This window comes from Eupeodes corollae, chromosome 3 (assembly GCF_945859685.1).
Source record: "Eupeodes corollae chromosome 3, idEupCoro1.1, whole genome shotgun sequence".
NCBI classification, from domain to species: Eukaryota; Metazoa; Arthropoda; class Insecta; order Diptera; family Syrphidae; genus Eupeodes; species Eupeodes corollae.
In genome coordinates, this window is record NC_079149.1 from 58,439,934 (window position 1) to 58,456,768 (window position 16,835).

General features: G+C 29.7%; 1 protein-coding gene across 1 annotated transcript in view; it reads right to left on the reverse strand.

The window, feature by feature from the left end:
- Positions 1 to 2,332: 2,332 nt before the first annotated feature.
- LOC129949752 (uncharacterized) overlaps positions 2,333 to 16,835 on the reverse strand; it is a 56,724-nt gene continuing 42,221 nt past the window's right edge. Inside the window, exons 3-5 of the mRNA XM_056061388.1 lie at positions 12,191 to 12,287; positions 11,142 to 11,315; positions 2,333 to 11,079 (exon numbers count right to left, since the gene is read on the reverse strand). Coding sequence (XP_055917363.1) covers positions 9,965 to 11,079; positions 11,142 to 11,315; positions 12,191 to 12,287 — 1,386 coding nt within the window. The 3' untranslated portion in view covers positions 2,333 to 9,964. The remainder of the gene's footprint in view (positions 11,080 to 11,141; positions 11,316 to 12,190; positions 12,288 to 16,835) is intronic.

A 16,835-nucleotide genomic window follows, 5' to 3' on the forward strand; every position in this document is an offset into this window, starting at 1 on the left:
TCCATCAGTAATATTTTTGTTTTTAGTTTTTGAACACGTTACAGATTTATTTTTAGCAAAAGATTGATGCGATAAGATGCATCCTATATTCTAGTATTTAAAAAAAAAACAATGCATTTAAATTTGTATTTAATGTATAAATCCATTTTAATTTTTGTAATGATGAAATTTCATTTTACCAAACAGCTGACTGCCAAAAGCCAAAAAAAAATTCATTTCGTTTTTGGTGTTTCGATCACATCACTAAAAATTTTACTGATGAAAGCAACAGTAAAAAATTTGTCTCAGCCGCGAAGCTCGATATTATGATCGAAAAAAACAACGTTTAATGAATTAAATTTCCTGATTGCTATAAACGCTCATCAGTAAAACATTTAAGATTCCTCCTGTTTACTGATAGCTATAACTGACCCCTAAAAGACTTACCAATAAACACACGCTTAGGTATCGGCGGGTTAAATTGCAGTACATATACTTATTTAACTAAAATGAGCATTCTATTACATTTTCTACTACATTCGCTGTTAAAAAGGCAGCATTAAAGTGACATTAGTAATAAGTTGCTGATCCAATCCTTATCAAATTTTGTGTTTCGGCCATTTTTAAAATGAAAAAATTTTTTAAAAACAAAAACACAATTAAATTTTAAAACAAGGATTTTCTATTTTTTATAAAATATCACCAACAACAATTTGGGATACTGGTTTCTATCTGGGTCAGTTTCAAAAACGAAAACAAATAGTTTTCTTTATGACGGCAAAATGGCTACTTTGTATTTCAAATAAACGGTGATTTTTTAAAAGCTTGAAAACATAAAAAAAAATCTCATCGATTCTTTATTTGAAACGTTAGATTGGTCCATGACATTTACTTTTTGAAGATAATTTCATTTAAATGATGACCGCGGCTGCGTCTTAGGTGGTCCATTCGGAAAGTCCAATTTTGGGTAACTTTTTCGAGCATTTCGGCCGGAATAGCCCGAATTTCTTCGGAAATGTTGTCTTCCAAAGCTGGAATAGTTGCTGGCTTATTTGTGTAGACTTTAGACTTGACGTAGCCCCACAAAAAATAGTCTAAAGGCGTCAATTCGCATGATCTTGGTGGCCAACTTACCGGTTCATTCCTTGAGATGAATTGTTCTCCGAAGTTTTCCCTCAAAATGACCATAGAATCGCGAGCTGTGTGGCATGTAGCGCCATCTTGTTGAAACCACATGTCAACCAAGTTCAGTTTTTCCATTTTTGGCAACAAAAAGTTTGTTAGCATTGAACGATAGCGATCGCCATTCACCGTAACGTTGCGTCCAACAGCATCTTTGAAAAAATACGGTCCAATGATTCCACCAGCGTACAAACCACACCAAACAGTGCATTTTTCGGGATGCATGGGCAGTTCTTGAACGGCTTCTGGTTGCTCTTCACTCCAAATGCGGCAATTTTGCTTATTTACGTAGCCATTCAACCAGAAATGAGCCTCATCGTTGAACAAAATTTGTCGATAAAAAAGCGGATTTTCTGCCAACTTTTCTAGGGCCCATTCACTGAAAATTCGACGTTGTGGCAGATCGTTCGGCTTCAGTTCTTGCACGAGCTGTATTTTATACGGTTTTACACCAAGATCTTTGCGTAAAATCTTCCATGTGGTCGAATAACACAAACCCAATTGCTGCGAACGGCGACGAATCGACATTTCACGGTCTTCAGCAACACTCTCAGAAACAGACGCAATATTCTCTTCTGTACACACTGTACGTATTCGTGTGGTTGGTTTAATGTCCAATAAAGTAAACTGAGTGCGAAACTTGGTCACAATCGCATTAATTGTTTGCTCACTTGGTCGATTATGTAGACCATAAATCGGACGTAAAGCGCGAAACACATTTCGAACCGAACACTGATTTTGGTAATAAAATTCAATGATTTGCAAGCGTTGCTCGTTAGTAAGTCTATTCATGATGAAATGTCAAAGCATACTGAGCATCTTTCTCTTTGACACCATGTCTGAAATCCCGCGTGATCTGTCAAATACTAATGCATGAAAATCCTAACCTCAAAAAAATCACCCTTTATAAACAAAACAACACTTAACCTAAGATTTTTTCAACATTTAAGTCAACTTTTTGGATTAGCTGATCAATTAAACCATTTTTGACTACAACTATCGTTAATTCTGCAAATTCAGCTTTTGGAAAATTCAACGAACCTGTCACACAGAAAAACATAAAAACATCTAAGATCCCAACTTAGTCAAATTATCTTGGATCTGGTATCTTCTGTCTTTTATGTCATTTTTTTGTTTATAAACGAAAAAATAAAAATAAAAACAATTGGTCTTATTTTTCATAAATAACTTTTTTTGGTATTTTTATTATTTTTTTTTAGTTTTTATCGTTTTCATTTTTTTGTAATTTTTTGTTTGTTTATTTTTTGTCATTTTAAATAAATTAATACTTATTCAATAATAATAGAAGAAATAACAAAATAAATAATATTGTTCATAATAATTATAATAATAATAATAAAAACATCCATTTGTTCACCTTCTGCATTCCACTTATCATGTTATGTAGTAATAACTGATTGCATATACACCAAAAATAAAATATCACTTACTAACTATTTAAATTAATGCTGTAATAATGTTTTACTTGGATTTCTTTTTGTTTTCTGTCAATTAATCATTATTTTCATTTAAATACTTTTTGTTTTGTTTTTAATTTTATAATTATATGTGGTTTTTTTCTCATTTATATATTTTTTGTTGTTTTGTGTATATAATTGTTTATTTTTAATTCTCATTCCATTTTTGTTTATTATGTTTTGTGTTATCAATTTAAATGTTTAAGTTATGTTTGCCTTTTTCTTTTTGGTTTATCATAATAAATTTCCTAAATTTTATAGTTTTATTTTTCTTTTCTTTTTTAATTTAATTTTAATTTCACTTAAAATTTCATACCTATATAATATAATATGGCATCTTTGGATGTTGGTTTGTTTTTAACTTCTTTATTATATCCATTTGTGTTTTTATTATTATTTTTATTTAAAATTATATATTTGTCCATACAATTTGGTTGTTGATCATATTTTTTTTAAATATAGGTAGGTAAGCAATATGCCAAAGTAATTGAGTTTTCTCATTCTTCATTTATTAAAGAATGAGTTGCTATTTTTTCGTATATATTTTAATCATATTATAACCAAAACCTTACAAAAACAAATAAAATTAAATCAAATAAAAATTAATTTTTGTATTTATTTTTGTTTTGTTTTCTTTTTTAGGGGAAGTTCTTGGAAGTAGGATTTTTGTTGTTATTTTATTTTTATTTTTTTATTTTCTAAAGATGTATAAATTTATTTATGTCATTTTTAGTTTGTAACTTTTCTATCAATGGTTGTGTGTGTATGTATGTGTGTGTCTTTTGTATGTGGTTTACAATTAGTAATTTAAATTGTTTAAATTTTCCTAAATTTCTAGATTTATTTGAAAAACTTAACAACTCAAAAGTTTCGTATTATGTTTAAGATTATTTATTTATGTATGTGTTAAATTTGTTTATATTATTATAATATTAAATTATTTATTGATGTGGTGAAAGAAATTCGTTTCGTCTCCTCCTCCCATTTTAATTTTACATCATGAGTGTTTGTTTTTAATTTTCATTTTTATATTTTATTTTAAATTATTTTCATACATAAATTTAAACTAAACAAAAAATTTAATAATTTTGTTGCTTTTAGTAAATAAAAGCGATTTCATTCGCCGTTTTTTTGTTTTGTTTTTATTTGTGTTTTGTTTATTATGCATTACGTAATATATTTTTAACAGTTCTAAGTATAAGTTTATATTAATATTAGTTTTCAGTTTTTTTCTTTTTCTTGTTTTTGTTTACTCAATTTTATTATTATTTGCCTTTTTTGAATATTTTTATTTTGTGCATTATGACAAATATTACATGGTAATTTATTTTCATTTACTATATGATTTGTTTTATATTAAATTTTTTAGCGAGTTCCAATTCGTTTAAGTTTATGGTTTATTATGTAATGTTTTTTGTTTTTGTGCATAATACGTAGCGATTTGATTTTCCTTAAATAAATAATAATAATAGTTCTAATAGCCACCTTTAAAAACCAGTTTAATTCGCTGTTAAAATATTGAAACTTATTTTTCCAAAGCAGGTTCAAATTCAAAAAAAAAATCCCATTATGAATTCGTTTTTAGGGTGGTGTTTACATAAGACACTTTTGAAGGAACACATTTTTCAATTTTATTTTAATTAAAAAATAGGGCTTCCTCACTTACATATCTGTCACTTTTTTGTCGCCCTTCAAGTGGAAGGGAGTTAAAACGATATAATATGAAAAAGAGTCATCTCATGAGAGTCCAAATTAATCACGGTTTAGCAAAATTAATTTTAAAATGAAGCAGCATAAAGTAAATGTTATTTTCTAGTTTCATAAATGTTTTAATTTGTATTTACCACAAAAAAAATAAAATTTTTTCTCAATTTGTATAGTTTGTGGTTTCAAACAAAATGGTTGACTTCTGTATTACTATATTTCTGACAAAAAAATACAATTTTCGAAAACAATTCCATTTTTCTATAATTTATGCATAAATGCATGTTTGTATTCTTACAATTTTTTGCAATAATTTATTATACCCGCAATGTCAAATTACTGTAGCCGAATTTGTTAAAAAGGTTTTTTCTCATAAAACAAACAACAATTTAACCATATCCTTATTAGACTTCCTGGAAGCGATATTCAAGACCACAAACTACATTTTTCGTATTCCATTGCCTTTCATTGTTAAGCCAATAAATTTTGACGTTACCCGTTTTTAAGCTTTATCTCTCAGAAATTTTCCATAGATTGCCCCAAAATGATCTTAATCTGATCTGATCCATTTTTTACTTAAAAACAAACAAGATAAATGTGACAGTAATGACATATACGCATTTTCTGTTCTTATACATTTTAAAGTCTATATTTTGCAATCTTTTCTCACTACAACTTTTATTATTCACGATAGATAGACGGCACCTGTTCACACTAATTTGTTTAGAATCTAGCTGATTAATTTTAAATTCCTATAATGTTATAACTTACAATTAACAACTGAAATGTTTTGACAATTAATACAATTAGTAAGCTGTTTAGTTAAAACGTCAACAAAACAACAACAAAAATTCAACAATCAGCACACGAAAATAATTCAATTAGAAATTAGAATCGGCCAGAGGTATGAACACAATAATTGGCAAGCTTATATTTCTAAGTGAATGAAATGAAAAAATTAGGTTTTGGTATTTCTGAGAATAAAGATATCTTCGAGGCCTTAGGAACATAAACTGGCCAAATAGAAGAATTGAAATGCCGTTGGTGAAAAAAATGTCACTACTTTAAACGACCACAAACTTCACAATCGATTAGATCTTTTTGAAACTTTCATTTGACATTGGGTACGTTCAGACGACAACAGGGATTCAAAGAGAGGTAAGTTTCTAGAATCTGATTGGCCAGCTGCTAAAAAATTGTTTTTCAATTAACACGACTTCATTAGAAAGTTAGCCAGGAAAAATATATCACCCTTATAATCAAGTTACGTCTACTGCTTTCAAAATGACAGCTGATTACATATTTTCATTCGACTGAAGGCTGAACTCCGTATCTGAGTAAGGTATTTATTTACTGTGAAATTGTGTTTTTTAAGTTTAGTGTAAAAAGGTTCTTCGTTATATTCGAAATAGAAAAAAGACCTTTTCTTTGGAATGAAAAACACAACTTTTGATAGACTTTTAACCTGTGTAAAGATTTTTTCTTGTGGATAATAATGTTGCCGAAAATGTTTACAAGTTAAAGACACTGAAGTTAAGTTGCAAGTGAAAACTGACAATAATGACATTTAAAATATGCATTTTGCGTTTAAAGAATGCGGTTGACTGGAAATAAAATCAGAACGTTGTCTGAACCTGTCCCTTTCTTCTTCTGGATGACTGCAATTACTACTTTTGATGTTGCTGTCATTAACATTGCAATTGTCAAATACAAATTTTATGATTTATTTTAAAAGTTGCTTCGCAAAAATATACTGCTTATTTTGGGACCGGATAACCAATAAGCAAATCTTAAACCAAAATAATTTTACACAAATAATCAGTATTAATAACTTTATTATTTATGCATGTCATTCAGTCAGATTAATGCGCCATTTTATGTTAAATGATTAAATTCTCAGTGTTTCCTATAGTCTGAACGTTCCCTAAATTTAATTTGGGGTTACGGAAATTGTTAAGTATTTTTATAAGGAGTGAAGAAAGTTGCAAAATAATTCCAATGTTACTTTAAGCAAAAATTAAAAAATCTCATCGCTACGACACAAAACATTTTTCCATTTACAATACACTACAAACTCGATTGTTTTTTTATTTTTTAAACTTTTGTTAAACATTTTTTCTTGCTGTTTTCATTTCAATTTAAGAATAATATATACAGATGAACATACATTAATGTATATATGTCGTTAAGGTTTTTATAAATTTTTGTTTATCGAACCAATTGTTCTAATTTTACCTCATTATTTATGCGTTCCTTTTTAAACTACTATTTTTATAACATGATTTCAATATTTTTGGTTTGTTTAATTTTTCAATTGTATTTAATTTTATTTTATTTTTGAATCATTTGATCGTTTTATTTTATTTTTAATCTTTTTTGTTTCCATTCGTAAAATTGTTATTTGATATCTTTTTTTTACTAAATGTGTGCGATAGGACCCTTAAGATCTGACAATATAAGGTACCTTACCTACTTAAAAAGGAAACGCAATATTTTTTTTTGTTTTTCCTAAATTAATTTGATTTTTTTTTAATATAAAATAAATTCTTTATTATTGCTGCATATTTGTTTTATATAAACATTTATTTTTTTTTTGTATGCAATGTTTTGTTTTTAATTCGTTGAAACAATACATTTTAGTGTTTTTGTGCTATTTATAAAAAATAAAAATAAAATTAAAAGAGAATACAAACTTAAAAATATGAAGAATTGTAATTGCTCTCGGATTATAATTTGTTGATTTAGTTTTTATATTGTTTAAATCCCATTGTTTTTGTTATTCATAATATATGTACTAATATTTTCAATGGCAGTTTATTTTTTTCATTTTTGTTGGTTAAAAGTTCTTATAATATGAATTAAAATGTATGTACGTATGATTCAAAGTTGTTTATAGACATTTTGTTGTTTTTAATTATAACGATTTTTTCTCGTTTTGTTTTAATTTAATTGTTGTTATAATGCTCTTAAATATATATATATTTTTAATGGCAGTTTTACTCGATAAAATGTTGGTAAAAATTATTTTTAAAACGTGTATGATTGGTGTTAAACTTTCAGACATTAACTATTGAAAACACAAATTAGAATAGGTATATAACGATGGTAAAATATTTACTATCATAAATTTAACACTATGAATATGACATCAGAAACAAACATTGACACTTGATAATTGTACAATCAGAAATTGAGAAAAAGATGCAGACTTAATATTCTTTCCTAAAACTTCAATAAAACACGCTGAATTGTTTTACTTGCATGGATCACAATAAACTGTGACCCAACTTTTATAAATTAAGACTTGATATATAATCTTCTGCTACTCCAAAGATATCGATGTCAAGAAAATTGGTGAGGGCTGTCTGTTCCGACATGTTTCCATGCACAGAACTCAGTAGCTTTCTGTTTTAGGGTCAACTTTGTAACTTTATCTGAGGTCAATATTGAATATCGAAGATAAACGAGTCCTGCTACTGGAATTAAAACTGCAGCCGCTTTCGCAATCAAAAATTGTTAATTTCAATGCTCACAGTGAAGCTTAACAGCTCTGAATTAAAGTATCTGATATGAACAGCTGATTTAGTTATATCAGGCTTAAAACAAATCGAACCCAAAATAATCTTCCAGTAAATTCATATTTAAGAATTTGGCATTGGTTTCGATCCCAAAAACATTCTTTCAAGAGATAATATTCAAAAAAAAACTATAAGCGATTTTCTCCTCTAAGTTCTGAACAAAGCTTAAACTGTCAAACTCTAAAAAGAGCATTTCGATTCCCAGAATAATCTTACAATTATTTCATATTCAAGAGTTTGACATTGATTTTGGTTCCAAAATAATCTTCAAAGAAGTTGATATTAAAAAATGAATAAATTCGTTTTTCCTTCCTAAGTTCTTAACAGAGCTTGATCTGTCAAACGCGAAAGTGTGATTTTTTTGTTTAATGCTTTTAAAGCTTCAAAGTTGTTTTCTGTTTGGAGAATGGTTTCCAAATATTCACAGAGCAGTCATTGAACACAACCATTGTCTGTCAAGAAAATGATTTAAGGGAAAATGTATAACCACGTCTCAAAACAACCAACTATAGCGGATGAACTTTGTTGTTATTTTATGTTAATACTAACTTCAGTATTTTAATTTACAAGGTCCAAAATTTTACTTTGGATTTTTAAAAAAAGTTTAGCAAAAATGTAACAATTCTGTTTTCTTTGTATATCACAAATGTCAGTTTACTTGATTAAATTAATTTTAAATGAAGATCTAAACTTTTAAACAGACTGTAACCCTGTTAGAAACTGCAATTGCGAATTGCAATTTCCGTTTTGACAGGAATTAGGCGACTACACTGACTATATGCCAGCTGTCAATATCAAACCTTTAGTATTATCATGGAGCAGTTGGTGTTAACGTTCGCCGTAGCCACAATGTGGCGTTAATGTCGTTAGTTTTTCTTTTAAATGTCAAAGTAAATTCAATAGAATTTAAAAACCGTAAAAGAGTACATGTTTGTATCTTATGTCCCAAGCTGTAAAATATTCTGATTAGCCATTGTTTGTTTCTATAAATAAACATATTATTAATTTTTACAAAAACTAAATTATTATTTTTTTGGCTTATGGGAATCGAATTGTTTTTTTTTACCAATATTATTTTGTGTTTTGTTTTGTTTAATATTTTGTTTGGGTGTGGTTGGTAAAAATGAATTTGGCACTGAATAAAGGGTGTGACAAGTTTTTAAAATTTAAAAATAAATATCTCGTTTGATTTTAATACTATCTCGTGTTATACAATATAATTTTTGGTTTTTATCATTTCAACTTTGGCACTTTTTTTGTGTTTTATGTTTCTTAATTTGTTTTTGTTTGCTATAAGCCATTATTATATTATTTTTGTTTTGTTTTAATTCATTTTTGAGCACTTGTGTTTTTTCTATCGTTCTCTTATCAACAGATGATGCAATCACTCTTGTTTAACAAATAAAATTAAATTAATTTAAATAAAATCACAGAATTTGAATTGAAAACGTAATACTTCATATATTTTCAAAATATATATAAAAATTTAATTTAATATTTTTTTTAATACTAAGACAAATATTTTTAATAACAATGTACAACTATAAAACCAAAAAATTAAAAATGGCAGCGAAGAGATACAAACAATCACTCATTTCTGTCCTTCAAACTTTTCCCATTATTTAATCACTTTTTTTTTAATAAACAGACATTTTTGTTTTTGAAATATGTTGTGATTAAATATAAAATAATAAAATTAATTTCTTTTATACATTGCACTATTGTCCGTTGGCCCATCAAGAACTAACTTTGACTGCCTTATATAAGAACTTAATTACTAACAAAATGGAACCAAATTTTGGGACCGAAAACGTAACAAGACGTCAGAATGAGATACTGTTTTTTTATTTTTTAATTAATTTTTTACTTTTTTACTTTTCTAACACCTACAACTGCTCAAACAAATTATATTTTCTTTTATATATAAATACGTTTAACTAATAAGACTCTACCTAGTATTAACCTCAATTGGTATTTTTGTTTTTACTTTTTTAAATATTTTTACGAGTAATTATTATTTTTTAATTTTTTTTATACAATTTATTAAAGCCTATCCTCTTCCTCCTCTTCGGGCTCTTCACCATTCTCTTCGATCTCTTCCTTGTAGCCAGGATGCTCGGAGATCGCATAATAATTACCATTATAAATTACACCTAGCTCCCGTAACGCATCACCACGAATTGTGGCCTTTATCGTCCAGTTGTAGCAGTCGTCCGACTCTGATTCCCGGTCCAGGCGTTCGACATCTAGGATTTTTGAATTTAAACGCTCTAAGATAATACCAATATCCTTAATACTTAAATGACGTTTCTGATCAACGGACAGCTGATCAATTAACAATAGGAATTTCTCTGTTGTCGTCTTGTCGTCTTCCATGACTGTGTTTTCGGTCTCACTCTCTGAGCTGTCCCGTTCGGGAGCGATGTCCAGAAATCGAACATGTCCCTTAGCACCAGACGATCGTCGTTGCATACTGCCCGTTGGATCGATACCACTACCGACACCAACCGGTCCCCCACTGCCCGTCGATATTGATATTGACGACTGAGGTTGAGGACTTGTTGTGCCATCCTGGATGGGTGAGGTTGCAACGCTTTTGTGTACGGCTATTTTGCGACCTTCCTCGTGTAGGGCACAACAATGGAAGTCGCATTCGGTTGTACTAGGACTGCCGGCACGGCTGGGCGTGTGCGCGTGATGGGCACATTCGGGCGTATGCACGTGCACAGCACCAACGGCACTGTCAAAGGAACCGCCCTGCTTGGATAGGCGTCGTCCACCTGGATGGTAGATGCTCGCCGGTCCTTCATCACTGATAACGGTTATTTGTGGGCTCGAATAACGCTGAGGTGCTGGTGATGATTTATCGAGTGAGCTCTGTGCCGAAAGTCCTTTTTTCGATGGTGAATATTTTTCCGATGACATAAGACCATTGCTGCTAACACCTGGTCCGCCACCACTGGCGCCCAAGCCACCGGCATTACTACTGCCTGGCCCGCCACCACCGCCTCCCCCTCCTCCACCTCCCTGACGCTGGTCCCAGTGTAGGACCACCGTGACGCGACCCTTGTTATCCATAATCTTCCAAGATGGCGTCTCATCGTGGAGCTCTAAAGCATGGATCGTCTCACAGACGATTTTCGGAATAGCTGATATCGCTAAAATACAATAAGGCTCTTAATCTTTAAACAAACACACAAAAAATGGTAAAGATACTAACCAGCTTTTATAACATCGACGCCAGTTGGATACCAACGTTCGCCTTGCCTCAGTAGCAGCAGAACCGTGTTATTTGCCAAAGTTCGAAAATATTCACCATCCTCGATTTGGGTCCCATCGCACTCTAGAACAACACGTACTGGTTCTGAGGCAGGAACCCCAAGCTTATCCTTGCCTGCAATAATATGAAATTATAACTATGTAGATTCGTAAATTTAAAGACTAATAGGAGTGAATCTATAGAAGCTTCATAGTTTGAAGAAGAATGTCACTGCCACATGTGTGTAGAATTGTGAAAGCTTTAATGTTTTTTTTTTCGTGTTAACTTTTTATTTGTCCCTAAATAAGTGAACATAGGGCAGATTCAGACGACATAAGGGACTGAAAAGTAAGGTAAGTTTTTCTTATCTGATTGGCCAACTGCCAAAAAATTGCCTTCCAATTAAGCAACTTTATTGAAAGTTGGTTAGAAAGTTAGTCAATAAAAATGTCCCTAACTAACAAGTAAAGCCTACTCATGTCAAAATGACAGTTGATCATATGTTTTCATTTAACTGAAAGCTGAACTTAATTACTCCATGAATTGTTAATTTTCTGCACAATTCCATCGAATGTTTTGTGTAATAGAGTTCCTTGTCAAATTGGAAATTGTTATAATAAGTAATATTCCATAACAATACAAAATACAAATCATGATGGGCTTGTAGCTTGACTGGGGAGTGTTTTGTAGACGGTAATGTTTTTGGTACCTTGAAATTTGTGACACTTTAAAAAACTAACTAGTTGGTTTGGTCAAAATATACGTTCAAAGAATGCAGCTGGTGAATAAATTTGCCATGCGTAAATTTTGTCTGTCTAAAACTGTATGCGGACTTTTGGATATGTACACTTCGACAACACGTACCTACATAAAATTAAATGTCAAGTTAAAAAATATAATGTTTTTCGTAAAAGTTTACGTCCAGCTTTTTGTCATGTACAATTTAAGTGACATGGAAAGTTTTGTGTTTGTATTAAATAGATGGATCTCAAATTCAAATTCTTACTTACCTCTTACGATAAGTTCCTCAAAACTTCCAACTACTACGCCTTTGCGTACATTCCGCCAACTATCCCAAATTTTAAGGGGTCTCTTGCCTCGAGACTCCTGAAAAAATAAATTAAAAAAAGTATTTAGTTATAGGAGAAACTTTTATAATTAGTAACATTTGTTAATATTTTTACGTTTAAATTTATAAATGGAATATGGTTTTTAAATTGGTTCATTGTAATGCATTCATATAAAAACAGTTAGCGTTTTCTGTTTCAAGGCATCATCTGCCAGTTTTTTTAATTGTTGGCTTATCAATTTTTAAATTGACAGTTTCATCAACACCTTATATCTTATTTTATGCGCCCATAAATATGCTTATGACTACTCTAAATACGTTTGTAGTTTAAGCACAGTACAGAAGATCAGGAAAATAAGGAAGCATTTAAGAGGAGAAACAAAAATCCGGTTGCATTCGACATTCTCGATGTTCAGATAAAATAAAACCACAAATATACAGCCCATTATTTCCTAAGCTTTTATTGGCTTCTGTTGAAAAGACTTTAGTTTGTTAAAACCTCTCTAATTATGCGAGAGCTACTGTTAGAAGTTGTATTCTTGCATCATCGGAGAAAACCTAAACACCATTTGGAACTTTGATAAACAATCTTCTGTTCAAGTGACACTCGTAAACAGCGAAATTGAAGGTGGATTAAGCTTTAACGAAATAAGACAGTATTGAGTTTTTAAAGCAATTAATTTTACTCGGTTATTAACTTCTACTGCATATCATACGCTGTCTTTGAAGTTCTACATACGATCATCAGCAAAACAATTAAATAAACATTTATTAGCTGGATAGCGTATTAAGAAGTTTTTAGTGCTATCAAATAATAAAATTCAAACCAAATCGCTCCAAGCATCTACAATTATAAAATTTTGGCATTGATATGTCAAATCCAAATTTTAAGTTTAATTCATCATTGCCTTTTATTTCCAGCTCTACAGAACACTTTTTTTCGGTAACAAGCACAATTGTCGTTTTTGAGACTCTATTACATTTCGAAAAAATTATTGTTTAATTCTGTGAACTTTCCAAAGTCGTCATTTCTTCTTAAATCGGAAAGCGTAAATTCCGAGAGGAGATATTGTTACAATAAGACGTATTTAGTGGAATATGCTAAACATTGCGGGCATCCACCACTTTGTTCCAAACCATTTCTGATGTCCGTATCATCTCAGGTAATGAAACTGTGAATTACTCACTTTAAAAGACTTCTTGTGGGATTACGAAAAAACTCTGATCTATGTAAATAAACAAGCAATATTTTTTTGAATATGCATCATTTGTGTCTTGGAAAACCAGCAATCTATGTCATTCCACTACTTTTGAAAAAAAAGAGGCTGGGATGCGACCCACACTGATAACTTCCCATCCCGTCTGTCGATTTGTCTCGCTTAAAAGTTTGTCTTTATGTACTCGTATCAATTTTTACCAAATTTGCGTACTCTTTTTGTAGATTTTATTTTTTATATGAAAAAACGGACTGTTGGATTTTTATATAAAAATTACTGAATATCGAAAACAATATTTTCTGTGAAATAAAATAAGTTTCAAGCCAATATTTTTAAGTTTTGAAAAGCTATTTGAGTCGAAAGTAAATTTTTACGAAGTTTTAGTATTGTTTTTATTTTAGAGTTTTATTTTGTGTAAAAAAAACTGTCAATTCGATTTTTTTTAAATTTTACCAACAATATTTCTTATGAGATAAAATTACTTTAAAGCCAATACTTAAAATTTTTAAAGAGATATTTGAGTCGAAAATCAATTTTTACCAACTTTTATACATTTTTTTTAGGTTTTATTTTTTGTAAAAAAACTGTCAATTCGATTTTTTTCAAATTTTAACTGAATGTTGACAGCAAGATTTTTTGAAAGATAAAAGTAAATTAAAGCCAATATCTCAAAGTTTTGAAAAAAAATTTGAGTCGAAAATCAATTTTTACCAACTTTTATAAATTCTTTTTTTTAGGTTTTTATTTTTTGTAAAAAAACTGTCAATTCGATTTTTTTCAAACTTTAATTGTATGTTGACAACAAGATTTTTTGAGAGATAAAAGTTAATTAAAGCCAATATCTCAAAGTTTTGAAAAGATATTTGAGTCGAAAATCAATTTTTACCATCTTTTATAAATTATTTTTTTTTAGGTTTTTATTTTTTGTAAAAAAAACTGTCAATTCGATTTTTTTCAAACTTAAATTGTATGTTGACAACAAGATTATTTGAAAGATAAAAGTAAATAAAAGCCAATATCTCAAAGTTTTGAAAAGATATTTGAGTCGAAAATCAATTTTTACCAACTTTTATACATTTTTTTTTATGTTTTTATTTTATGTAAAAAAACTGTCAATTCGATTTTTTTCAAACTTTAATTGAATGTTGACAACAAGATTTTTTGAAAGACAAAAGTAAATAAAAGCCAATATCTCAAAGTTTTGAAAAGATATTTGAGTCGAAAATCAATTTTTACCAACTTTTATAAATTTTTTGTTTAGGTTTTTATTTTTGTAAAAAAAACTGTCAATTCGATTTTTTTCAAACTTCAATTGTATGTTGACAACATGATTTTTTGAAAGATAAAACTAAATTAAAGCCAATATCTCAAAGTTTTGAAAAGATATTCGAGTCGAAAATCAATTTTTACCAACTTTTATAAATTTTTTTTTTAGGTTTTTATTTTTTGTAAAAAAAACTGTCAATTCGATTTTTCTCAAAATTTTTCAGAATGTTGAAAACAATATTTCTTATAAGATAAAATAAAATTGAAGCCTTAATTTCAAGTTTTTGAAATGATATTTGAATCGATATTCAATTTTTACGAACTTTGAGTAATGTTTTTTTTTAGATTTTTATTTTTTATAAAAAAAACTGTCAATTAGATTTTTCTCAAAATTTTATCAGATGCCAAAAACATTATTCTTCGTTGCACAAAATTGTTTTAGAGATAAAATCATATTTCAGTCGTAAAATTTTGGAGGTTGACAAATTTTTTTTTTTCAGTTTTATTGATTTAAAAAAAAACGTTATATTGATTTTTTTCAAAAAATATACCTGTTTGGTATCACGTTACAATCTATTATATAAAATTTAATTCAAGTCTCTAGCGTTTTTGGTTCGTAAGATATTTAGGGTTAACCAAAATTTTCACCTTTTTTTCAAACTGCTATAGTAAAAAAAACCACTTACGCAATTTTCTTGAGAGCCCTTTCTGCATCTTTCTGCCTTATTATCTGTATAACAAAATTTATTTGAAGTCGATATCTCTTCTGGTTCTTAAGCTATGGACGACGAAAAAAACGTCGCGAACGTACGGACGTACAAACGTACGTACACACGCACGCACAGACATCTTTCTAAAAATCTTTTATTTCGACTCTAGGGACCTTGAAACGTCGAGAAATGTCAAAATTTTCAATTTGACAAATCTGACCCATCACAATAACTTCCTATGGGAAGTTAAAAATAAATATTAGTGTTATCGAATTACTAGTATTCCTGGTTAGTGCGTAGGATCCTCATGCCAGAGGTCTTGGGTTCAATCCCTGCTTGTACCATCAAACGTTTTTTTACGGGTAGTGCCTCTTGCGATTAATTGAAAAACCCTCCAAGAGTAATTTTTGTCATGAAATGTGCTTTCTCAAATTAGCCGTTCGGATTCGACTTAAAACTGTAGGTCCTCTCCAACCCTGACAATATTACTCGCGTACAGGAATGGTTGAGAGTTCTCAACGGAGCACCACATAATTTGTTTAATTTAATGTTATTGAATTTAAAACACAATGTTTCCTAATTGTATTTTGTATAAACTATTTTGTTTTATTATCATTCTGCTTGACAATTGTTGAGAACGAAGATACTCGGTTTCTTTATAACTTTTGGATTTGTCATAAAAAATGACTTACTTCCTGAACACAAAAGGCAACTTCAACTTAAACTGCATATTGCAGCTGAAAAAACTGTCAAAAATGCCATACGTACTATTTTCTAAGTGCCACTTATTTTGTAAGTGCCCACAATGAAACATGCAACTTTTTGACATTTCATGTTTTGTTTGTTGAACTCTTTGAACTAAGTTATTGGTAGATTCATTCTCTTAATAAACAGTATTTCAATATTTTGTCGGTAATCAGCTGTCACTTTTTTCTATGCATGCGCAGTTTGCATCCATTTCCAATGTTGGTTTGTCACTTGAAAATACAAAAATCTTCACTTCATAATTTTCCCTAAATATATTTCTATGCAAAAATTCTAACAACTGTCAAAATCAACGGAAGTTATCGTCTGGCATTTTAAAGGGTTGAGGGCAAGGCTATTTTTCCCACACCAAAATATGAAACTATCAATGTCAGATTGTAAAAGGATACGATCATGGGTGGACTTTATAATCTTAAAAATGTTCATGTCATCAGCAAAAATGAGAACTTCACTTGAACGTAGACATGACGATACGTCGTTAATAGACAGGATGAATAGAAAAGGGCCAAGATGGCTTCCCTGGGGAACACCAGATTGAGCAACAAAAGGTTCTGAAAGACAGTTTCTAAATTTTACCTTATAGGATCTGTTTTCAAGGTATGATTTGATCCAATCTATGAAAAATAGT